This window comes from Pogona vitticeps, chromosome 8 (assembly GCF_051106095.1).
Source record: "Pogona vitticeps strain Pit_001003342236 chromosome 8, PviZW2.1, whole genome shotgun sequence".
NCBI classification, from domain to species: domain Eukaryota; kingdom Metazoa; phylum Chordata; class Lepidosauria; order Squamata; family Agamidae; genus Pogona; species Pogona vitticeps.
The window spans coordinates 10,203,646-10,228,842 of NC_135790.1; the positions used below are offsets into that span (position 1 = coordinate 10,203,646).

At 45.9% G+C, this 25,197-nt stretch overlaps 1 protein-coding gene across 2 annotated transcripts in view; it reads right to left on the reverse strand.

Moving 5' to 3' along the window:
- Positions 1-1,653: 1,653 nt before the first annotated feature.
- ADGRA2 (adhesion G protein-coupled receptor A2) overlaps positions 1,654-25,197 on the reverse strand; it is a 127,284-nt gene continuing 103,740 nt past the window's right edge. For both annotated transcript variants that reach the window (XM_072979084.2, XM_072979082.2), the window contains exons 9-19: positions 22,774-22,969; positions 20,399-20,548; positions 18,742-18,903; positions 17,600-17,809; positions 16,661-16,865; positions 15,431-15,639; positions 12,662-12,789; positions 10,361-10,484; positions 8,359-8,504; positions 7,975-8,064; positions 1,654-5,035 (exon numbers count right to left, since the gene is read on the reverse strand). In XM_072979084.2, coding sequence (XP_072835185.2) covers positions 3,805-5,035; positions 7,975-8,064; positions 8,359-8,504; positions 10,361-10,484; positions 12,662-12,789; positions 15,431-15,639; positions 16,661-16,865; positions 17,600-17,809; positions 18,742-18,903; positions 20,399-20,548; positions 22,774-22,969 — 2,851 coding nt within the window. In that variant the 3' untranslated portion in view covers positions 1,654-3,804. The remainder of the gene's footprint in view (positions 5,036-7,974; positions 8,065-8,358; positions 8,505-10,360; positions 10,485-12,661; positions 12,790-15,430; positions 15,640-16,660; positions 16,866-17,599; positions 17,810-18,741; positions 18,904-20,398; positions 20,549-22,773; positions 22,970-25,197) is intronic.

Here is a 25,197-nt window from a genome sequence, read left to right on the forward strand (position 1 = left end):
CATGGGCAGAGAAGGTCAAAGCCCTGCTGCATTAAACAGCCCAGGCCCAGGAGTGAGTGAGCCCAATTCAGCTCCAATAGCTTTCAAAGGTCATCCAGCTCTTGCCAGGTTTGCAAAGCTTCACAGGCGTGGGAAGAACAACTGCCCCAATATACTATAAGTCTGGTGCAAAGTGGTGGCTTGTTAGATCTACTTTGGTTTTTTTTTTTTACTTGAGTCTACGACACCCACCAACTAAGGATGGGTGCAAAATAACTGTGGGCAACAAATATAAAATGGTGGTTCCCACTATCTAGTTGCATTCAGTGCAGAGGGTGGAAAATCTACTTTTTGGACCAAACTGCCAGAATTCCCCAACCAGCATCATTAAGTTTCCAAACGATTCTCTAGCTTTTCCTCAGCTTTCTGTTTCCTGTAACAAAAACAAATTATAAGCAGTGATACCGCTATTACAAACCATCTTAGGTTAAGCCTTGCATTCACCCATGCAAGGCTAACAATCTTTCCACACTTTTAGATATTCCCTTTTTTCTCCAACTTATGAAATCACAGAAGTACAGTGGTGCCTCACATAATGAGCACACCGTTTAAGGACGAATCCGCATAGCAATTCGTTTTTTGCGATCTTTTTTACGATCGCATTGCGATGTTTAAATAGGTTAAACATCACATTGCGATGATCGGTAAGCATTTCGTTTACGGATCTTCGCATTGCGATGTTAGCAAAACAGCTGATCGGCGGTTCCAAAATGGCTGCCAAATGAAGAAAATGGCCACCCGCAGCATTTTCACGCTGATTCCTCACTTACCGAGGCAGCGAAAATAGCGGCCGGATGGGGGATTCCCACTTAGCGGTGAGTTTGTCCCCCATAGGAACGCATTAAACGGAGTTTAATGCGTTCCTATGGGGTTTCTATTTCCATATAGCGATGTTTCTGGATAGCGACGATATATCCAGAACGGATTATCGTCGCTATGCGAGGCACCACTGTAGCTTTATAAACTTAGGGATCTATGCTGAGCCTGTTGGGAAAGTAACATTTTTTACAAATGCAAATATTTGCAATACTTTTATAGACTACTAAAAAATCATCACACAATAAACTGAGCTTTTGTGGATTAAACACCACTTCTTCAGGCTTGTACCACTGTGAAGAACTTAAAACATTTTTAAAATCATCATTTCCACTGTCTCACCATCTACATTTTGCTTTTGCAAAATGTTGTGTGAGAAGGATCCTTTGCCACTTATTTAAACTGAGCAACAAATAATTATCCTATCTGGGAAGCTGCCTTTGAGAAAGGGCTTTGCTCACAGGGCTACTTTCAGCTTGTTTCCACATATAGCAGATGCAACATAAACTTCTTAAAGTGACCGCTTGACTATTTGGCAAAGAAAGAGTATTTTCCATAACCGTCCCATGAAAAAATTACAAGGAAATGTCCCAAAGGTGCTTAAGAGCATTCTTGATACTCTCCCAATTCTTAAAGGACTAACATGTTTTGAGCCTCTGAGGTCTCTTGGACATTTTTGTTGACTCTCAAAATCTGTTTATACAGTTTAGATTTTTGGTCCTCATTCTTCAACATACTTTTTTCTTTTTTTGCTAGGGCTGCTGCTTCAAGAAACGGCTGTCAATAATGATCAATTCAATGCGTATATAGGCAAAAATAATATTTCTGATGCAAGAAACATGTTTGCTATGTTGTTAGGCACAGCATACTTGCCATAACAAATATCACAAAAATGAAAGACCATTTTTATCCAGAAAAGGGAGAGTGGCACTTTTAAGATAATATTCAGTTTTTGTAAGTGCTTATATACTATTTGTGAGCAAATCTGCTGTCCTTTTGAATCTACTTTGGTTGTTGCATATTAAGCACTTCCAAGTGTCTTGCTCATACGGGGTCAAGTTGGCAGCCCCCCTCTTCCAGCGACCTGGTCTGCCTTCTGAGGAGGAAAGTGGTAGGAGGAGGAGGTGGTGATGGGAAACATTGGGCATTACTTCTTGTAGGGGCATGCATACTTTCAGTGAGCAGTGTCCAAGCTTTTACCCAAAGGACCAAGAGGAGGGGAGAGAGGGTTGAGAACTGCAACCCAAAGGTTGAGAACTGCATCCAAAGATGCTTTGTGCTGCTTTGGGTGGTAGCACTTTAAAAGCACTTTAAAACACTTTCAACCCAAGCCTTCTTCTAAATGCCCTCCTTTGTTGTTACTGTTGTTTGTTTGGCTAGCCAAAACTTCAACCTCTTGCTGTTATGTTACTAAACCATTCACAGACGTACAGCTTTGGGAATGGTGCTGAGGATGTGCTCCCTTTGCCCCACTGCAGCATCCTGAGTAACCCAGATGCTTTCCCCAAAAAGCTGGAAAAATTCCTGGAACACATTTATGATAGCTCAAGAGAGCTGCAGGTAGGAAGAGTAGCTGAAAATGTCAGTGTTGCTGCTAACGTCATGTAGGACATAGATAGGCATCCTTCAGTCTCAAGAGACTATGGTAACATGCTCTGAATCGAGGAGTGTCCTCTCCAGAACATGAGGCCTGGGTAAGGTAATGTGGAGGATAGGCTGTTACCCAAGCAGCAGATCCCCCCTCTCCACATTGCTAAAATGATCCAATGGAAAGGCAAGAGCCAATACAACTGGTTCCAGCAATGTCGCAGGAGTTGGCAGAACGACACATGCTGCCTTCGGGACTCCAGCTCCGGCATGTAGGACATAAGCCTTGAGGTTCAAGAACTAGCACTGCTTGTTTCTAGTTCTTACTGAACAGTTCACTTGTTTATGGGCTATACCCCTTCTGCCTGTGCAGGAAACTCCTCTTTGTGAATGTACTTCTGGATTTTTTTTTAAAAAAGGAAAAACCAAAAATCTCTCCATTCCACTTAGAAATGAAGATGTCAGGGAAAATGAATACCCTGACAGTTTTTTGTGCAAAGGAACTTATATATATATTTCACCAAAGAAATAGGAGCCTTCACCTGGCAGGTCAAAGTGGTGTAGCACAGCTACAAGAATACTGGATCATAAGAACAGGAAAGTAAAATGAAAGTGTGACAATCACATACACTCTTTTGAAACCTATCTTCTGCATGGTGGTGGTTTGTCAACACAGCCCCATAATCAAGCAAATTCAGTCTCTATGTCTATGAATCAGAAATAGCCACATGATTTGGCCCTGAGCTGAGTAGGAGGAGAAACCTCCTTTCCATGACATGGTTTGCGTAATGTCAAATACGCAGGCACTTACACTGGATAGCAAATTTTGCCTATACATATGTACATATTTCAGCTTATAAAACACCGCCATCCTCAGGTATGCTATACAGAAGCATCTGAGGATCTAAGCGACATGCAGAAGAGATACAAAATATTATTGCAATGGCTCCAGAATGTTCAAAAACAAACGATTGTCTTCCGCCATATGACTTTAACATCTCAGGAAGGTAGGTGACCCCTGTTTGATCCAGGGAGAGGAAGGTCTCCCGGGGACACAGAACAATGAAGTCAACTTGAACAGCGGGGCAGAGAAGGATTCCCATGGCATGCCATATAGACATCTATGCCCAGCTCTGCCACTCAAGTGCCCAGTGAACCTCCCTCTCTGCTGCAGGGAATTTAGCAAGAAGCATGGTCACTCCCACTAACGCCACCAAAGCCGATATGGAGTGCATAACAGACAGCTCTGCAGCTGGCTTTGGCAGGCTCTGGCAGTAAGATGCCCACCCCTTGCAACCTCTTGTTAAGGAAGAGAGCAGGGGACACTCCACAGCTGCACCTGCTGGGCTCTTTGACTTCCTCCTAAACGGTTGTCTCGCTCTTCCAGAGACCTGTTTTCATGCCAGCTGCACTGTCAGCATTGGTGAGGTTTATATCATACTTGCTGCCTTTCAACGCTCCGTTCTGATTGGGTGCATTGAGCGGAAAGGATCGCCTCTTCGTCTCTTTCTCTGCTGCGGCACTGGCCTGGTGTTTGAGGTTGTCTCTGCTGGCGCTTCGTCGTTGGGCTCGGCCAAAATCTGGCACCTGATGATTGCCACTGCCATCACTCAAATCGGACTGTGTCAGGGCTGACTCCAGACTTGGCACCACCCCCAGACGCCGATTGTTCAATGGGCTATTTCGGCTGCTTTGGTAACTCTCCGAATGGCTATTGTGGAGGCTTCCGCTTTCACTGGTGGGATGCTCAGAGGAAGGCCCCCGCAGTGCCTTCAGACGCTGGTGTTTCCCTTCCCTGTACTGCTTAGTCCGGCTTTTGTGGTGCCGGCTGCGCCCGTGCAAGTTGTTGGCATACCTGGCTGGCGGGGTATTCTTGCTGTTGGAAGGCTCTGCATCCTCAGAGCTGGTGGGGGGCAAAGGGGTCACCTCTGCCTGCCCAAGGGCCACTTGCAGGTTGTTGAGCTTGCAGGAGCCCGGGGCTGAATTAGTGCTACTGGGGGAGGATGAAGACTTGATGGACTGAGCCGCTTCGGGGCTGCAACCGATGAAGACCTGTGAGCCATCTTCCACCCCGACCCCAGGGTGGACATAGGCTTGCATGGGCAAAGCATTCCTGTAAGACGGGCAGCAGGTGAACCACGAACTTTGCACATCCTGGCGGCGGGCACAGTGGTAGACGAAGATGAAGAGTCCCAATGCTCCCGCTGTGATGCCGTAGAGACAGCTGAAGACAACCTTCAGAAGAAACCACTGCTGGGAGACTGCCATGGCCCCAAATGTCCACAGGACGATGTACAAGAAATGGGTGATCACAAGGGCCCAGAACTGCACTCTTAAAGAGTAGATACCATCAACCTCAACGCCGTGGGGCCCAGGATTTAGAGTGACTGAGATGGAACCTGAATCAGTTAAGAAATTGCTGCTGCCCCCCAGGCGCGGTCGAGTTTCCAAAGGCTTGGGTGTCTCCTTCGGGTTCTTGGCTTGGCCTTGCAAGCTGATCCCAGCACACAGAAAATATATCCAGGTGACAAGCACAATGAAAGCTACAGGCACATAGAATGCCCCAATGCTTGGCCTACAAGCCAGCCAGCAGCTGCATAGAGTGGCAGGGAGGGAGAGAGAAAAGAGAAGAAAAAGGTTAACAAAGTAAACCAGTGGCCACCCTAGGTCAGGGTTATCAGCAGCTAAACAACCATGCTCTCTTTCACCGGTTCCCAGCCCGTGGGCTGTAACTCCCAAGGGAGCAACAAAGTGTTTCCTGGAGGAGGGGGTGTTGCAGGTCATCTTAAAACAGGGGTTTCTATCTGTGTTCCCATGATGAAGCTAACAGGTTACTCTATAATGTCTTATCACTATGTTAGAAGCCATTTTTACAGCATGGAGAAGTCTAAGGCCCTAGTCTTATTTGCTCCTCTATGGCGCATGGGAGTCAACGGGAAGACCGCTCTGGAGACAGGAGTGGGCAGAGTTCCATGTGAGGAAGCTGGAAGTGGGCAAAGGGAATGTGGCTTGAGAACTTGGGAGCCTTCTTTTGTGAGTAACACCCCCACCCCCCCAGGCAGTCTTTCAGCGTCCTTCTCTCACATCCCCTGGGTTTTCCTCAAGATGGATGTGTGAGCAAATGTGGCAGGGGATCGCAGGTGTCGTGGCTATTATAAAAAGGGGTCACAACTTGAAAAGGGTTGGGAAATATTGTTCTATTCAAACTAGCAACCTGCTTCCCTCAACAGCTAAGCCAGTGCCCCAATGAACGCTGGAGCAGGGATTGGCACGAGCCCTGAATTCTAAAGCCCTGCTTCCAACCAGCCTCAACACCAGCAAAACTGACCTGATTTTAAGGCAACTTTACACAGACCAGACAGCACAGGCAGCCAAGCTGCAAGCACCCTCCGACCATCCTACCCCCTTCCAGCTTGGCATTCCCACTTCTGGAGGACTACATGAAGAGGTGTGCCTCATCTCAGGGCCCATTTCACTGCTGGTGGCATCTGCAGATGCTAACAAGTACAATCTCTCGCAGATGCCTTCCTCTGAGTTCACATTTCCATCCTTCCCCCACAATTGATTCTTTTTCATACTCCTTCAGACCCACCTGTCATGGTTTAGGGCTCATCTCAACTTAAATAGGGGTCAACTGGACTCTGAACCTCTCTATTCCAGCTCAACATTCTCTCAGGAGAGCTGAGAGCTGTTTAATTGCTCTGCCTGTGAAGCAATTAAACAGAAAACAGAAAATTGTTCTGCAGTGAGCCATTTTGGGACAGGGGAAGTTGCAAAATATAGGAGAGGACCATTCGCCTTTCCTTTTGCAGCTGTAATCCAACCACAAACAGGTTTGTGTGTGTGCTTTTCTGGGCCTATTTGCTATGTGTTGGGGGGGGAGCCTGTGGTTCTCAGGGAGGTCAATAAACTCCCCTCCATTTCCCCCACCCCAAATATTGACTATGCACCACTATTAGGCTAAAAATACTGCTTTAAAGTGGCACATATACACAGACATCCCAAATTGTAACATGGCAAGAACAGGAGCGGTGGTACAAGAGGTTCATAAAATTAGGCATGATCCATAGAAAGCTTTTCTCCCTCTTTAATAACATTAAAGCATAAAGGCAGCCAAGGAAATGGATTGGCAGCAGGGTCGGGACACATGAAAAGACGCCTTTCTTTACACCACGTGTAACTGATGTATGAAATTCACCGCCACACGATGGTGGAAATGGCCACCAGATCCAATGGATATTAAAGACAACAAATTAATGGGCCCAGATCTTCCTCCATAAGCAGCTTATAATCATGGAACCTCCACAGTCAGAGATAATATGTCAATGAATCTCAGTTTCTGGTGATGGAGAAGGCAAATCAGGAGAGACAGAAGGGCAACGTTTCATACACTGTCATGTTCATTTTTTAAAAAATAAATTAGGCATAGTTTGAGCTTGGATAAGTTTGTTGTTGTTTAGTCGTTAAGTTGTGTCCGACTCTTCGTGACCCCATGGACCCCTCCTGTCTTCTGCTGCCTCCCGGAGTTTGGTCAAATTCATGTTCAATGACACTATCCAACCATCTCATCCTCTTTGTCCCCTTCTCCTCTTGCCCTCACACTTTCCCAACATCAGGGTTTTTTCCAGGGAGTCTTCACTTCTTGTGAGATGGCCAAAGTATTGGAGCCTCAGCTTCAGGATCTTTCCTTCCTTTTGAAAAGTTACACCTCCCAAAATCCCCCTCCATCGTGCCAGGTTTGAGGACTTCTGGGAGCTGTGAACTAAAAAGTAACTTTTCCTAGCTCTGCTGCAGAACAAGTATACTCAACTGACACAAGGCAGCTTCCTTATATTTCGTGTAACAATTAATTAACAGATATATAACCAGGTAACTAATCCTCAAAACCTTTAAGCACTGGATTGCTGTAGATATAATTGAGATGGTTAATGGCTTCAACAGATGACCCTGTTTTCTCCCTGCTGCTAGCAACATGAGCAGACTCTGATCCTGCACACTTGTGCCTATGCGTGACTCTCATAGCAGTCCTCTCTGCTCCTAAAATCTAGTGCTTGACTATGTGCACAGAAGTACAAGCACACTCTTTGCTGCATTTTCCCTAGCCAGGGATATGTAAAGATTCTCCACCACTAACACTGGAAGTGATGGAAAAGCATCCCAATCCAGTAGTCAGTAGCGTCTTTAACCTCCATGCAATTATGAATCCTCTTTTAAAACTGGCCATGGTGGCAACCACCACCAGACCTGGTGTGAAGAAATATTTCCTTTTATATGTCTTGAATCTTCCACCATTCACCTTTGGAGAATGAGCCCAGATTCTAACATTATAAAAGAGGAAGAAAAGCATCCACAGGCCTTGGCTTCTCTGGAAGATGGTTTAGGCTAGACCCAGAAGGAAAGGAAAGAAGATGGCTGACTTCAAGAGGAAGTAGGTCCCACCAACCCTTCTAAAACAGGGAACCAGAACTCAGGATTTGCTGCCAGTTGTGGAGACCCTATCCATAAATGGGGACAGGTGTGACAATTACTCACTAGGAATTGTGATCTCCGTAATTGTGGATATTGACAGCAGCTGTGATCCCACAGATGATGAGAGGGATTCCACCAGCAATCAAGTAGAACCTGAAACATACATGCACACAACACAATCCTGGCATATATTTAAAGAAATATGGCAGGGGATTGGGACAACAAGGAAGTGAGGAACCCTCTTATGGTTTCCAAAGGAAACAATCCACCCATGGTTCGCACAGAAGTCTTGCACTGAATCTGGCAGAACTGGAGGAGGGCTTCTCTTGTGATCCATAATTTAGCGACACAGTAATGACAGGCACTTCCAGCCCCTCTGCTTGCACCCAGCAGCTTCACCCTCCACCCCACTGCTGCCAACAAAGTGAAATGTCCCTTCTTTGGTACCGTAGCATTGGGCGTGGGGCTGGCGGGGGCACCTCCTGTTCCGGCAACTGTGGGGCCTTCCACGTAGCCTCTTTGTAGATCACGCGCGCCATCACCACCATCCATAACAAAGTGGACAAAGAAGAATAGTGGAGGATGATGCCAACCTGCAGAGGTGGGGGCAGAAGCAGATTTATTGGAAGATGCCAACATCTCGGATCACTTGAACTTAGGAACCAAAGGGCTGGAAAAGGAGGAAGCTGTTGGTTGGGTTTGTGTTTTCACTTGAACGTTCCAAGTTTCCGTGATGTGAACAAACTGGAGTGTAGTTGAAGATCAGTATCCACCCTTTTCTGAAGTTTTCAGTCAAAGTTTTCTCATTAAAATGCATACAAAACAGCACGCATAAAACATGTTATTGAAAAATATACATACAAAAACTTGGTAAAGGTAAAGGTTCCCCTTGACAATTTTTGTCCAGTCGTGTTCGACTCTAGGGGGCGGTGCTCATCCTTGTTTCCAAGCCATAGAGCCACCGTTTGTTGGAAGACAATCCTCCGTGCTCACATGGCCAGTGCGACTTAGACACGGAACGCTGTTACCTTCCCACCGAGGTGGTCCCTATTTATCTACTTGCATTTGCATGCTTTCGAACGGCTAGGTTGGCGGGAGCTGGGACAAGCGACGGGAGCTCACTCCGTCCCGTGGATTCGATCTTACGACTGCTGGTCTTCTGATCCTGCAGCACAGACTTCTACGGTTTAGCCCACAGCGCCACCATGTCCTTACAAAAACTTGAGTTTGGGGAAAAACCTGCCTGAGAAATGTATACATTTTGACAAATGTACATAAAAATAAATATTTGCTAGCTTAGTAAAGTAACTGATGTTATAACAGGACAGGACAAACTTTAGGGAAAAATGAGAAAAGGTGAATCTGAACCTGATAGTTTAGCTATCCTTACAGAGATGCTCTTAATGGATTGCAATTTCATATAATTTGGACCTGAATATTACTATCACCTCTTTCAGGGGACCATTTATCCTCTGCAGCAGTTCCCAAACTGTGGTCAGCAAAACCCTGGGGTGCCACCAGATCCAGCCAGGGGCAGGTATAGAATCCTTGGAACTACTTCCATGGCATCCTTGCAGCTGGCACTCCGGCCAGGCTTCCCAACATATTGTATTGGGGGAGCCGGGGCTAGTAAGTCGAGGGAGCCGCCAGTCCAAAATGTTCCCTGATCTTCTGGGAAAGGGACAGGGAGTATGCAGATTTCAAGGAACTAGACCAATTGAGAGTGCATCTGACTGAAAAACCAGTGGCCCTCCAGAGGCTGCTCAACGGTATCTCCCTGTGCAGGCTGAGGACTATGTGAGCAGAAGTCTGATCATACCTTAGAGCACTAGTCCCCAACCTTTTCCGAACCATGGACCGGTTGGGGGGCGGGGTGGGGTGGGCAGAGTTTGTGCACGGCTGGGCGGGGCACCCGTACGTACATGGTGTGTGTGTGTGTGTGCATGGAGGGGTCAGGCGGGAGGATGGGTGGGAGATCTGTCTCCGCAGCCCGGTCCTGCCAAGGCTACGGCCCGGTACTGAGCACTGACCAAGCAGTGTTTCATTTTTAATTATACTAAATCACAATGGTGCATCATTCTTGTGAGATTATGGCCTGCATCCATTCAGGTACTTCCACCAGCACGGCAGGAATAATGTCATCAGCAGCCACCGATTAGAGTCCCTGCTTTTATATGGGGTTTGATAAGCAGGAACTCTTTAATTAGTGGCCATCTTCTTCTGACCCTGATGTCACTCCTGCTGCACCAGTGAGCGGAGCTGTGCAACAGGATTTGGGCCACTACGCCAGCAATTGCAGAAGAAAACATCTGCTGGATTGTGTACAACACCAGGATATCACTGGGAAGTGACACAACTGCTGTATAAGGTGCATGTGGGTGGATGTAGAAGTCATCAGTGTACCCCTGAAAGCTAACCAGGCTGACATCCTCCTCCCTAACATACTCACCGCTTGGCAGATAATCATGTAGTTGGTGAGAGTGATGCCACCCGCAAACACAGCTGATGTCATGGCAATGTGGAAGCAGAGGTTAAGCAGCATGTGCCAGCACTTCTGTGAGATGTGAATGGAGCTGGAAAAAAACCCAAAGCCAGAGGTATATGGATAAGGAAGCTAGGAAAAGACATGAGGCCAGTGGCAAAGCAGGTGTTCTGCATGCAGAGGTTCCCAGACTGAATCCCTATCATCAGGCGGTAGGTGATGGGGAAAGCATCTTGGGCAAACTGCTATTAGTGCACAGAACGGAGCTGAAGAATTCCTTGCCCAACAACTCTCATCATCCCTCATTATAGCCCATGTTAGGCTGGATGGGGTTACTGACAATTATAGATGAAAACATCTGGAAGGCCAAAAGTCCCTTCCTCTGGGCAAGACTCCAGCTGTTACATGGACATGTAGTTTTATTTCATGTCATCTCTGCCTACAGTGGTTGGCAAGGGCACCACAGGGTTCCAGACCTTATCCGGAGATGGCTAGGAATGAATCCATGATCTCAGCCTAGGTGGCCAAAGTATGTCCCTCCAGATGGTGGACCAACCGCCCGCAGCCGGAAGCAGGGTAGCCCATGGTGGAGAAAGCTGGCCTTTACAGCCCAATCACACCTGAAGTGTCCTGGCTGGATAGCTCCGTGGTTTAAATATCTGGCTCAGCCTAGGTCAGTGGTGTCGAACTGTGGCCCTCCAGATGTTCTTGGCCTTCAACTCCCAGAAATCCTGGCCAGCAGAGGTGGTGGTGAAGGCTTCTGGGAGTTGAAGTCCAAGAACATCTGGAGGGCCACAGTTCGACACCACTGGCCTAGGTAGTCATAGGCAAGCTGCACAATCCCAGGGTGGCCCCAGAAGAAGGGAAAGGTCACCCACGTCTCGGTACTCTCTGCCTAGAAAACCCTGGAAAGGGTCACCATACATTGGAACCCACTTGATGGCACACAATTATTATTATTATCAACGTCTGGAGTGCTGCCCTCTACCATTAATGTTCCGAAAGCGAAGTGTGGACTCAGCTGATGAACGACAGCATGCCTTCCTCAACAGAGAAACAGATTAATATCACCACACAGGGCTGACCTATCTCTTATATGTCTACTTCTCTGGCTACCCGCCTCCACTCCACCTCATTCCAAGTAGGACATTTTCATACAAAGCAGCTGTCTTAGTGGACTAGTAGGGGGTGGGGGCAGCATAGCTTTTCCAGCTCGTATATTCCAACCCCAGCCCCCTTTTTCTAGAGAAAAGATTTGAGTCTTGTTTGCCTTTTCCCTTCTAGTCATATTGGCTTCTCAGCGGGATACAAACGAAATTTCATCAGAGACATTTCCTGAGGAAATATCTCATGCTTCTTCATACTACCCTCCTTTATTGTGGTAGTGGTGGTGAAGGGGGGTGTAGCAGCTTTGTATATGTTTCTCTGAATATTTCCATCCTTTTACAATGAAGTGGCAGCCACCCTTCATCCCCTGGCCCAACCAACCATGCCCACAAGAATGGCAAGTTCACAGCATGGCAGAGAATGAAGGACGGCGCCCACAGCCTGGCAGTACATTTGCAGCTCTTGTCATTTGGAGAAGTAATGTCCTTCCCTATTCCCCGGATTTAAAAAAAAGAGCCGTGTTCCAATTACTGCAGATGGCATAAGATAGCTCTCTCCCTTCCACACTGACTGGCTTGACAGGGGAGCTTCGCTTTTGGCGATTGAGTGGCATTTTCCATCATGCCCAGTAGCGTCAGACTCCTTTAGGGAATCAGGTTCAGCTGTTACACTTAAACTTCGGTGTCCTCCAACAGAGGTGTGCTATTGCCAGCCCCAGCATCTGTACCCTGAGATGCCTGCCAGATTCCGCCTGATGGCAGTGGCTTATAGAAGCTCAGTGACCTTTGGAGTAAATAAATAATTCTCTTGCAATTTGGTTGTTGTGGGTTTTTCGGGCTCTTTGGCCGTGTTCTGAAGGTTGTTCTTCCTAACGTTTCACCAGTCTCTGTGGCTGGCATCTTCAGAGGACAGGAGTAGCATTCTGTGCTCTGGTGCAGTTTGTTTGGGAGTTGAGTATTTATGGCTGTTGGATCAGCTTTTGTCCTTTTCAGGAGACTGAGAGACTGGTGAAAGAACACGGCCAAAGAGCCTGAAAAACCCACAACAACTACTACATCCCAGCTGTGAAAGCCTTCGCAAATACTCTTGCAATTTCTTTGCCCACAAACAGTGTACAGAACTGTGAAAGGCCATTTGTGCCCAGGTGTCGGGGAGCCTCACCTGTGGTTGATGATATAGGTGATAATGGTGGTGAAGAGGCACAAGAGGAGGAGGGCAGTGCAACTGTAAATGACTGGGTGCAGCACTTCAGCTGGATTCTGCGACTCACGGGGGAAGTTGCTTAGCTCCTGCATTTGAAAACAAGGTTCAGCAGTGGTACGTACGGCTCAGCCCGCCCACCACCCTGGTGACTTGCAAGGGTGAAACTCAGAGCAGCGCAGTGAAGTGAGAGGACCTACGTTTTCCCCTTTGTTCTGTGAGAAGTGCGGCTCCAAGATACTGTGGGAGATTTAAAAAGGCCGCTTGCAGTTGCCATCCACCCAACTCAGGATAGTTGTTAGTGCCACTGGACTCTGACAACTACTTGAGGATCTGGGGGGGGGACCCACTACCATGCTTTACGGAACACTGTGGGCCCACCCACCTGGCCACAAAAAAACCCTAACATGTTAAGTATTGCTTGTGAGTCTATGTTATATTTTAGTTACATCATTATCATCACTGTTATTTCTATTATTATTCAACAATACAAGACACATTGATGGTTTTTATATGAGCAATATAAGTTATAACCAAAAAAATCTATCATTTAAATATCAGTGTACCATGCATGCTGTTCCTAATATGGCTGTTTTTTCTGCAGCTCAAATGGTGTTATTTCAGAGATCTGCAGCTGATTGCAATCTTTTATAACATTCCTTGTAATAAACTGCAGATCTCTGAAATAACTCCATCAGAGCTGCAAAAAATGGCATTATTATTATTCAGAAATACCAGGCAGTCAACATTATAAAAACATTGACTGGTATTATATAACAGATACAAAAACCTAAATATCTCTTACGTAAATATCAGTGCAGTATTTATGATGTTTCTTAATATTGCTGTTTTTTGTAGCTCTGATAGCGTGTTTTCTGAGATCTGCAACTGCTTATAGTACTGGGTGTAGTTTCTTGATATTATTTCCAAAGCCCCAATGACTACGGGGACTGCTGAAGTGTGTTTCTTCCAGAGGTGAGATGTTTCGATTGCCAGTTCTCAGTACTTTGTTAGTTTTTCCAATTCTTCAACTCTGGCATCCCCTGGAATTTCAATGTCTATTATTCAGACATTTCTTTCTTCTACTACTACTATGTCTGGTGTGTTATGTTCAAGGTGTCTGTCTGTTTGGATCTGGAAATCCCACAAGATCTTGACTTCCTCATTTTCTGACACCTTTGCTACCTGATGTTCCCACAGGTTTTTGAAGGCTAGTAAGTGATATTTTTTGCATAATCACCAGTGCACTGATTTTGCCACTCTATTATGTCTAACTTTATAATTTGTTTGTGCAGTCTTTGGACATTCACAGATGCGTGACAGGGTTTCATCTTTTTCTTGGCAGAGTCAACATTAGCTGTTAGCACTAATTCCTTTAATGATATTATTACAGTGGTGCCTCGCTTAACAATTGCATCGTTTAGCGATTAATTCGCATAACGATGTGTTTTTTTAGGAAATAATATGCACCGTATAACGATGTTTCCTATGGGCGATTTTCGCTTAGCAAAGTTTGGGACCATGCTTCGCATAACGAATGCGATTTTAGTGTAGGTCCCCTGCTTCACTTAACGATGTTTCTTTTTTCAATTAAAAAGGTGTCTTAGAAGGGTCAAAAACGGTTCTAAATGCTTGGATTCGTTAGAGGACCCCCTAAGCCATGTGCAAACCTGATTTGGCTTTGATCTGACTTTTTGTTAATTTATGGATAATTTTTTTTTCCGGCCCATAGGAACCAATGGACCTGTCAAAATCTGACAGCTCCATGCTTTCCTATGGGGGAGAAAACAATTCGCCATAAATTAACGAAAGTTCAGGTCAAAGCCAAATCAGGTTTGCACACGACTTAGGGGGTCCTCTAACGAACCCAAGCATTTAGAACAGTTGCTGAGTCTTCGCTAATTTTTTGTGAATTTTTTCTTCCCCCATAGGAAATAATGGAGCTGTCAGATTTTGACAGCTGTCAAAAGTTGGGGGGAAAAAATTCACCATAAATTAATGAAAACTCAGATCAAAGCCAAATTAACTTTTGCATCCGTTTTAGAGGGTGCAGAAGCTAATCCAAGCATTTAAAACCATTTTTGACCCTTTTATGACACACTTAATTTTGCAAAAATTGACTTCGCAAAGCCATTGAAATGTATTGAGTCAGCTACAATACATTCCAATGGAGGAAACATTGTATCGTATAACGATGTTTCCTATGGGTTTTTTCGCTTAAGGACGGCAATCTGTGCCTATTGGAACGGATTAACCGGTTTCCAATGCATTCCTATGGAAAATGGTGTTTCGCATAACGATGTTTCACATAACTTTTTTTTTGGAACCAATTAAAATCGTTATGCGAGGCACCACTGTATTATTATTATTATTATTATTATTATTATTATTATTATTATTATTATTATTATTATTATTATTATTATTATTATTATTAAGGAGATGTCTTGAAACCCACCAAAATGTCACTCTAAGCAATGTTCTAAAAATAACGAGAAAATGAGAGCTGATAACCCTATTTTAAAAAATGTTACTGGCTACATTATTCCACAAAATGCTATGACCTTTTACCCCAAAAGATCACACTTCATGGATAGTTGCTATAAGCTCTGACAAATACACAACCACTCGAGGAATTCATCTGCCAGGAGATTTTTGGGGAATCTTTGCAGTCAATCCCCCCCCCTCTTTATCACCGCACCCCACCATCCCATCCCATCCTGTGCCTACCATCAGCACAGCAACGTTCCTGAGATGCCGGCAGCTCACAGTGGTGATGTTGGGCTCTAGACCAGCCAGCTGGCAGCCTTCTCCTCTCCAGCCACCGTAACCGGATAAAACATCAAAGTCCCAGTAAGCGGCCACACGGTCTGTCCCCTCCTCCAAATGTCGCAGCGAGATGATGACAGGCTCGGTGAGGTTGCTCACTCCACAGCCATCTGGGGGTGAAGGGTGGGGGTGGAGAACGTTTGGTAACAAAGCTGTTGGTGACCTTCAGCTGCCTCTCTTAAGTTGTAACCAGAGAAAGACTTCGAGAGACCCTCCCTCTCTCCCTTAGAAAGGGAAGGTAACAACATACAGATCCTCAGGTACAGAATTTCATGTGCAACACTCACTGGGGCTCCAGAGAAGCATCATCATCCGAGTGAGAAGTTGGATCTGCAGCAAATGTAGGAGGGCTCCTATAATAGGAGAACTCCTTTTTTTGCATGCCGGCCAGCTAGCCATGCTCTTTTCCAGAATACTCCATTCCACCTCCCTTGCTCATTTTCCAGAGTGTGTACTTTATATGCTATCAGGCTGGAATTGACTTGTAGCAACCCTAACAGGGCTTTTAAGCTATGTGAGATATTGAAGGAGTGGTTTTACCCCTTCCATATCCCCAGTGAGCATCCATGGCCATGCTGGGATTCAAACCCAGGCCCTGAGCCCATCATCCTATCCACTACGCCCCACTGGGTACCCTATTTTCCATTAATGCCCCTCAATCATGATTACTTCCACACACTCCGCATATCCAATTCCTCAGTAGACTTGTTTTCCCCTCAAGTTTTCCTCAACCCCAATATTTTTGAATTTCTGCAGATCTTGACGTTTCTGTGACCATATCAATATCTCTTTCTTGTGGATGGATGGTGCTGCTTTGCCAACATGACGATCCATTATCAGATAATGTGTTTCCTGTAGGACATTGGGTCAATCCATTTTCCATCTTCTCCTCAACACACATTTCTATCTCATACCCAATGAGGCTAGAAGCAGAAGCTCCACCATTGCCCAGACGTTGCTTAAAGCAGTTTTCCTCAGCCTTCCAGATCCATGGCCCATTGTTCCCACCATAGCTGGCCACTGACCATGCATGCCGGTGTTAAAGGGTCCAAACTATCTGGAGAAGTGCCAGGCTGGGGAAAGCTGTATCTTTTTCTTCACTTTTTCCTGCTGCCGCCCTAGGGTCCTTACGTGTTCCTGCATAGATCACCGGTGTGGCCACACTGCGCCGCTTCCCGTCATCAGCCAGGTGAGAAGAGTTTCCAGTGCTGCAGAAGAGTTTGCCGTTGCGGAAAACCAGGAACTGGAGCTTGCATCTGGCGGGCGGTGGGTGAGGAGGAGCAGGCGAGGAGAAGAGACCAGGAGGGAGCTGAATGGAGGCCAGAGCGATACTGTTCTGATGGGACAGGCAACGAACAGGGTCAGTGGTAGAGGAATGCAACGCTGCAAATACACCCAGGGAAAGTACATCTGGGCACCAGGGTGGGAAGCTGGCTTCAACTAAGCCAGGCTATCTTCTGTCTGGTGCATCAGGGAGAGAACAGACCCATGGAGCCCTGCCAAACCTTCTGTGTGGCCCCAGACTTTCTGAGTCCCCCAAAACCCTCCTTATCACTGAAAAAAAAATCAGTAGAAAAATGGCCAATTGGATTCCCAAAAACTTCCAAGGGTGCAATTTTCCTACTATGAAGCAAGTGTAACATTTGTTGGTGCCTGAAATAGATGTACAAACAGCCACCACCTACAACTGACCTGGTTTAGTTCAACGGGACAATGTCTGGCCCACATTTTCCCACCTCTGAGGCCAGTACTCCCCAGGTGAGCACTGGCCCTCTCAAAGATTCGAGGCACAAGTCTAGACTCAGCCTTGAAGGTTCATGTTTCTGTTCTCTGTGACTCTGCTGTGGAAGCTCCCCTCTATAGTATGTCTTTTCAGTCTTTCTCTTCTGCTGCCTCTATGGGAACACACACACCCTCACCTGGTTATGCCAGAGTTAACTACCCCGAGAATCCAATTACCTGCACTTCTTTTTGTCCAACTCAAGCCTCTGCCCTGCTCTGCTCATTCCATCCCACCATTAGGATTCCCCGGGATCTCTTCTTCCCCTTTTTGCGCTACTGCCACCTCACCTTGATGTGGAAGCTGGCCAGAGAGATGTTTGGCCGGCCGGTAGAACACCGGAACTTGAGCTGCTGGTCTGCTAAGGAATCCGTGTACCGCTCTTGGCGTGGCGGCCGGCCAGGGAGCATCACTTCATGCTTCTGGAAAGCTATGCAGCTCAAGCCCACATAGCTGTCAGGCTTGATTAGGTATGCCTCAAAGGCAATATTCCGGGAATTCTGCCCAAGCAAAGCGACAAGATGAAGTAAAAAATACATCCTTCACTGATTTTTGGATTCCACTTGTGCTTACCTTCCATTAAACCTCATGGCTGTTTCTCAGCAGGAGAGACGCCAAATTAAACAGACTCTCTGAGAGCCTGTGCCCTCCCCTCTACTCACTAACTTGTTTCCCCTTAGCCATGGCCGTCCTGAGTGAAGCCACCCACCATTTTAGGTTCCCATGGGGCCCTGCAACAATACAATACTGAATAAGTCTATACGTAGGTGATGTGGTGTACATATTTACGGTAACTCCAAACAAAACAGAAGAAATAACCATCAGTTAATATATCCAGTTTAAAAATATTTTATATAAAAATATAAAAGCTTGTATAGAAAAATATCTAAACATTTATGCTGATCAATGACCGCAATAAAGATTGATTGAATGAATGAATGAATATAAACATTTTTATATGTACCTGAGGATCTGTGTGTGTGAGAGAGAGAGACAGAGAGAGAGAGAGAGAGAGAATATTACAAAAAAAGGATATGTAAAAGTATATGTAAAGTGCAATCTAGGCCCGGGCACTGTGTTTTGTGCTGTCAAGTCAGAAATGACTTATTAGTGACCCTAATGGGGCTTTCGAAGGAGTGGCTTTACCAGTTCCACTCCCCCAGTGAGTTTCCATGGCTGAAAAGGGATTCAAACCCTCTTCTCCAGAGGCCTGGTCTGTCACTCTGTCCATGGCTCCACAGTGAATATCCCTCTTCATGCTTTAACCTCTCTTATAAATTTGGATGCCCAATTCTTTCCTCCTCCAAACCTCTGTCCAGGACCTTGAGTCTGTATCTGAAACCCCTTCCACCTGGAGGATCACCATCTTACGCCTCCTGCTGTCTGTGAGAACCTCTCCAGCTCCCCATCCGAAGAGAGCTTGGGTGCTTACCACGGCAACATGCTGAGAGTTGCTGCTGAGGGTATAGCTGGCAATCTTCTCCAGGGAGCGGACAATGCTGGTACAGGCCTTGTCCTCAATCTGAGCCATCCACAGAACATGGTCATCCACCAGCATCATGTTGCTAGCCATCTCCACAATGACGTCCGTGAGCTGAGGAAGACAGCAGACAGTTTGGGAGGCATCGGTGGAAAAACCCCAGGATGCCAACTAAACAGGCATCCATTTAGATGTAAGCAATGCAGTAGACCAGGGCGGTCAAAGCATATGGTAAAGCTCTCCAGATGTTGTTGGTCTGCAACTCTCATTAGGAAGCTCATGGTGGGGACTGCTGAGAGTTGGAATCCAGCAACATCTGGGGGGCTGCGCTTTGCCCACCCTTGGTCTAGGGACATTGCACAGAACACAGAGGGAACGCTACCTCTGCCAGGCACACTCCCAGCGTCCAGAAGATCTGGCAAAACTGGGTCAGGGAAGCCCAAACCATTTCACTGCCTTGGGCAAAACATACATTCCATTGTACTTAATAGAAGAAGCAGACAGGAAGAGTGAGGCAGTGGAGAGACTCAACAAATTCCAGAGCCCCATTGCAGCCCTAGATTTGGGTATGTACTCCAGTTTCTCTTACTTCCAACCCCTTCCTGGCTATCATCAAGACCATGATACATGCAAACATTTCATATTACAGAATCACTCCTCTGCAAATGGGAGGAAAAGTTCAGAATAAACAATGCAAATTAAAGACACCTTGCAGAAATAAGACTCAGCTCTTCACAACAATACTCAAGATTAGAGACGGGGAAGAACCAGGAAAATAGAAGTTTGTGATGGTTCATCGTTCCTCGTTATTCATGAACCACAGACTTTCACATGAAGCGAATCACTCTGTGGTTTGTGCAGTTCGGAACTTCCAGGAGCAGTAAAACAGCTCCTGCATGAGTTACAGATGCAAGTCTTCAGCAACTCCCCACCACCTCCAAGTTTGGTAAATACTGAATTTGGGACTTCCAAGTTATAGCCCCCCAAATAGGTCCGCCAGCTATAGAGAACTTTCCTGGGGAAGACCTGTTTTGGCGGCCTAAAGCTCACACATCCCAAATCAGATCTTCACCAAACTTGGCAAAGGTGGGGAGGAGAGTCAACCGAAGATTTGCTGCAAGTTTGATATCTCTAACTTCCACAGTTTTACTGTTCCTGGAGGTCCCCAATCATATGGAGCATACGGATCACCAATAGTGGTAGTTCAACATTTAATTTCATTCTGAGCAGGTGCGTTTCCCCGAAGCACCCCAAAATGAACTGTCAAATGGCCCAATTCGGGGGGGGGGGGGTTGTGGTTTTTTGGTTTTTTTTCCTTTGTGGTTCATTTCTGCTCATGATTTTCCAGCCAGCATTCAGTTCAATATTTATCTGTATATGGGGTTCCTATTCCAGAAACTGCTGGGATCTGACAAGAGCTTAATAGCAGGTAACCAGGTACACAATTGCCATCTCCTCAGACTGCCATGGCCATTTTCGCAGTTGGAGGTCTGCATACACAAACATTAAACAAGAGACTGGCCTCTGTACCTTTAGGATGCAGAAGCGGGGGGGGGGGGGAAACGGCCTGCAAGGGACCTTTCTTCAAAACCAAAAGTGTCGCAGTTACCTGCTTAATCTGGTCCACATAACTGGTGAACTTCTCAATCATTTGGGAGACATAGATCACATCCATCATGTCTGAAAAGTTTGCAGCCTCAGCTGTGTAGACCCGCAGTTGGTGTGCCAGAGTCAGTGCATTGGACGCATTGATGGGCATCTGGAGGTTTAGAAAAGAAGAGTGGTGGGTTTCACAAGCAGCCAAGGTCCAATTTGTGTGGCTTTAAAAAAACAGTTGACATTTATCTAGTCTGAAGGCTGCCTGTTATTCCCTGAGAGGTTGTCTCCTAATCTGAAGTCCCAGCCTAAATCCTTTTGCTAGTCGGAGCTGGAGTAGATCCATGGTATCAACAGCTGAAACTTTTAAGTTTGGGCCTGCAACTGAGCTGAGGCTATACTGTATTGCAATAAATATAACCTGTTCACATCAAAACCACAAAGCCCAAACAACAGAAAGGGATAAGAGAGAGAAAAAGCAAAGGAGCTACATATCCATTCTGGCTAACGTGGGTGAGTTTTGATATGTTCTCCTATGCATATATATATAAACAAATTTTAGCCACATGCCTTGTAACAAAAGGAACCAATTGTGATAAACAGCCCCATCCTCAGTCTCCTATCTGAGTGCCCAGTTGAACTGAACAGAAGAGGGTAAGTAAAACAACATCTTAGGTCAGAATTTGTGGTACAGTACAGAAGTCCATCAATGAGAGGTGCAAGAACTTTTGTCTTCCATGAACACAACATGGGTGCAGGAAGAAGTCTTGAAAACCAGCCATGAACAAGGCTTGAGGGAAGAGCAGAGAGTCTTGTAAATACAAATCCTGTTCATGCTTGACTTTTCTTAAAGGTGGTCAAATCAGGCAGTGGAATAGCAGGTAGGACTTCTTGAACCACAGGAGAGCATTTTATGTTGGGCAACACCTCTAAGCCTTGTCATCCCATGTCATCTGGCCTTTCAGCCATGTGCTCAAAGTTGTCAGGTGTGTAAGAGAGCAGTCAGCACTGACGGCAAGGGACTTTTTGCACACCTGCTGAAGGGATCTGCTCCTTCATGCAGTGTTGAGCCAGCTGTGAAAACAGGCTCTTCTTAGGAATATTGGCAAGAAACCAGTGGCTCAAATTAAGATTCAGGGGCTGCAGATGTTTGGCATAAGGCTCTTTATGAGCGCTTTTCCTTATGCTGCTTGATTCAGCCAGGATAGCTACAGAGACTGCTGGGAGGATGGTGTAGTCATGGTTAAAGCTCAAAGCACATACAGCAGGAGTGGCCAACTTTGTGACCATGGGCTGGATATAGCCTCAAGAGGCCTGAATCCAGCCCCCAACCTCTCATTCCCCCCCCAAGTTTTCTTATGTGTGTGGGGGGTTTGCCTCAGGCCCTCCAGGGTGCTTGCAGAGTCATTTTTCTAGGTTCTGAAGGGCTCTAGCATCCCTTTAGCTCCTTTTGATTGTTCGACTTGGCCAATAGAGAGAACAGGAGGGCTTTTCTGGAGGGGAAAGAAGTGGGAGGGTGGAGACACAGGACCCGGCTTGACAATCCAAGATCCTGGAATGGGTGGGCATGGCCCTCAGACCTCTGGAGTTCGCCTACCCCAATACAGACCATGGATGGGGGAACCTCCAGTGCACAGGCTGGATGCAGGGCACAGCACTGCCCATCTGGTCCACCTACATCTGCTGTTTTTCCCTCATCAATAATGGGAGGTAGGAGATTGTTTGTGGGATGTGGTTGTGCAGCGGGTTAAACCCCAGAAGCCTCTGTGCTGCAAGGCCAGAAGACCAGCAGTCGTAAGATCGAATCCACGCGACGGAGTGAGCCCCTGTCGCTTGTCCCGTCTCCTGTCAACCTAGCCATTCAAACGCATGCAAATGCAAGTAGATAAATAGGTACCACCTCTGTGGGAAGATAAAGACATTCCGTGTCTAGTCGCGCTGGCCACGTGACCATGGAAGATTGTCTTTGGACAAAACGCTGGCTCTACAGCTTGGAAACAGGGATGAGCACTGTGCCCTAGAGTCGGACACGACTGGACTAAATGTCAAGGGGAACCTTTGCCTAAGAGGTTATTTAAAAGCTGGGAAGCTGCTGTATGAAACTAAGCAGTACTCTGTTCTGTGGAAAAGTTGCTGCATTGGGGCTTATCCTCCTCATCAGCAAGGACTAGAACTGAGCTGTGCTTTGTTTGATTGAAAAAATGCCTGAATGGGTCATGACAGATTACATCTGGCCCCACCTGATTTGCTCTAGCCACATCTCTATCATGAGTCCTGCTTACTCCTGGAATACGTTTCTTCAAGACCCAGATCATAACTCAGCTCCTAAGCTTAAAAAAGCTTCTCTATTGTTGACCAAGGAAGATTATCCACGATTCCCCAACTCACCAGCACAAAGGTGTAGAGAACACGGGTGATATCATTGGTGTATAAACAGTGGGAATAGTCCCCCTCTTCCCAATGGCCTGTGCGGTCACAGTGCCTCCACGCTTGCTTCTCTCGTCCGGGCCCACTGTTCCCTGACATGAAGGGGTACTGCAGGCATGACTGGTAAGCGGTAATGCCAGCCAATGTGCGCGGCCACCTAAGGGCAGAGAGGAGAAAGGCAACCACTGAGAATTACTCTGCAGTTTTCCCTACATTTGGGCCCTCTTGGGTATCACGAAAGTTTCTTTGTTGTTTCTAGGACTGCAAAAGTAGGCTTGCAAACCTACGTCATACGCAAAGCAGGTAGATGTGGTATTACCCTCCTCATACTTCAGGCAACCTGTGTTTGGATGTGCTAAAAGATATAACTCCAAACCTGGAGATGTACTGGCCAGGCATCCATTGTGATGCTCATGGCCTCCTAAAAGATCATTGGCCATTCGGTCAGAGAGTTCGCTGGCACTTATCTACCACTTTTGCACTGGATCGAGTCCAGCGCAGTGCGTAGCATAAACCCTTTGAACAAGTCTGACCTAAAAAGAACACTTTGCATTAGTACTTAGCAAGTACAGGCACATGGGCTTTGTGATTCCTTAGAACTCACAACAGCTCAATGAGGTAGGACTCTTAAATTATAGCAAATCTGTGGCCCTCTTCACTTCTTGGATTTAACCAAACCTTGCTGTTGGCCATGGCAGTCTGAGGGACCAGTCCTCAGTAAGGATTTTTAAAATTAATTTTTATTAGAAAAATAGAGTTTCATTATAAAATCAGTTTATACTGCAAAAGCATTAGCATTCAAAAACATATTCAAAGATCATTGCATTTAAATAAGATAACTATTTCCCATTTAAAATAATAAATTCTAGAAAGCTGAACTAAGGTAAGCTATACTGGGCTATGGTGGGCTAGCCCCACCTCCTCCTTTCTCCTTACTTACATCCTCTCTCAATCAAGTCTTTTCTCTCCCATCATCATAGAATAGAAGTCCATCATCAGAACAACACACAAATCATTGAACACATTTCACATAACCCATCTTCCATTTTCTGCCCTCCTAACTCCTCCCTTCTTCTTGGTCTTTCTGGCTGTTAACCAATTAACTTTTTAGAAGTTGTACAACCTCTCTCCCTCCCCAATTCCCATGAGAGCCCAGGTGTTGTTTGTCTCCTGTAACCAGCTTGGAATGTTGTATCTTGAATGGGCCCCTTGAATTGGCCTTCACGTTATCTCGTTCCTGGCTGTAACGGTCTGCAGAAAAACACTCCCATGGCACTATAGAACAACACATTCCAAAGTCCCTCAAATCATCTTCACACAGAACCTATCTGACTCCATTTTATATTTCTCTGACTACATATCCCATCATCATGACATGCTTCTAACCACATATCCCATGATCATGACATCCATTATTTAGGTATACCAGAGAGACCCAAATGGCATTAACTATAGTGTGTGTGTGTTTAGTCGTTTAGTCGTGTCCGACTCTTCGTGACCCCATGGACCAGAGCACGCCAGGCCCTCCTGTCTTCTACTGCCTCCCGGAGTTGTGTCAGGATTAACTATAGTATCAGACTACAATTACTTAAGAATTCAACACTGGTATTCCTCATCATACAATTGGTGAGTGAGTCAATAATAACATTAACATTAATAATAATATTCATTAAAATGTGCAAAGAAAAACAGGCCACAAATCATACAATCTCTGGTGTCTATATACAAATGCCAGGAGTATGGGAAACAAACAAGAAGAACTGGAAATCTTAGTTCAGGAGGGTAAATGTAACTTCATAGGAATAACTGAAACTTGGTGGAATAACTGAAACTCGGTGGGATGATAGAGGGAATGCTGTAGACATAGTATATCTTGACTTCAGCAAAGCTTTTGACTAAGTGCCCCAGGATATTCTGATTAGCAAAATAACTAGGTGTGGACTGCACAGAACAACTGTCAGCCACAGTTGGCTACGGAAGTGTACTCAAAGGGTGATGGTTAATGACTCCTTCTCAAACCGGGAAGAGGTAACAAGTGAGGTACCCCAAGGCTCAGCCCTGAGCCCAGTGTGCTTCAACATTTTTAATGACCTGGATCAGGGGATACAGGGAATGCCAATCAGATTTGCAGATGGCACAACACTGAGTGAAATTAATACCCTGGAAGACAGAAACAAAATTTAAAATGATCTGGGTAGGCTGGAGCACTGGGTTGAAAACCACAAAATGAAATTCAACAGGGATAAGTGCAAAATATTGCACCTAGGAAAAAGAAACCAAACATACAGTTACAAGATGGGGAATACCTGGCTCAGCAATAGTACAAGCAAGAAGTTGTTGCAGATCACGAGCTGAATACAAGCCAACAGTGTGATATGGCTTTTT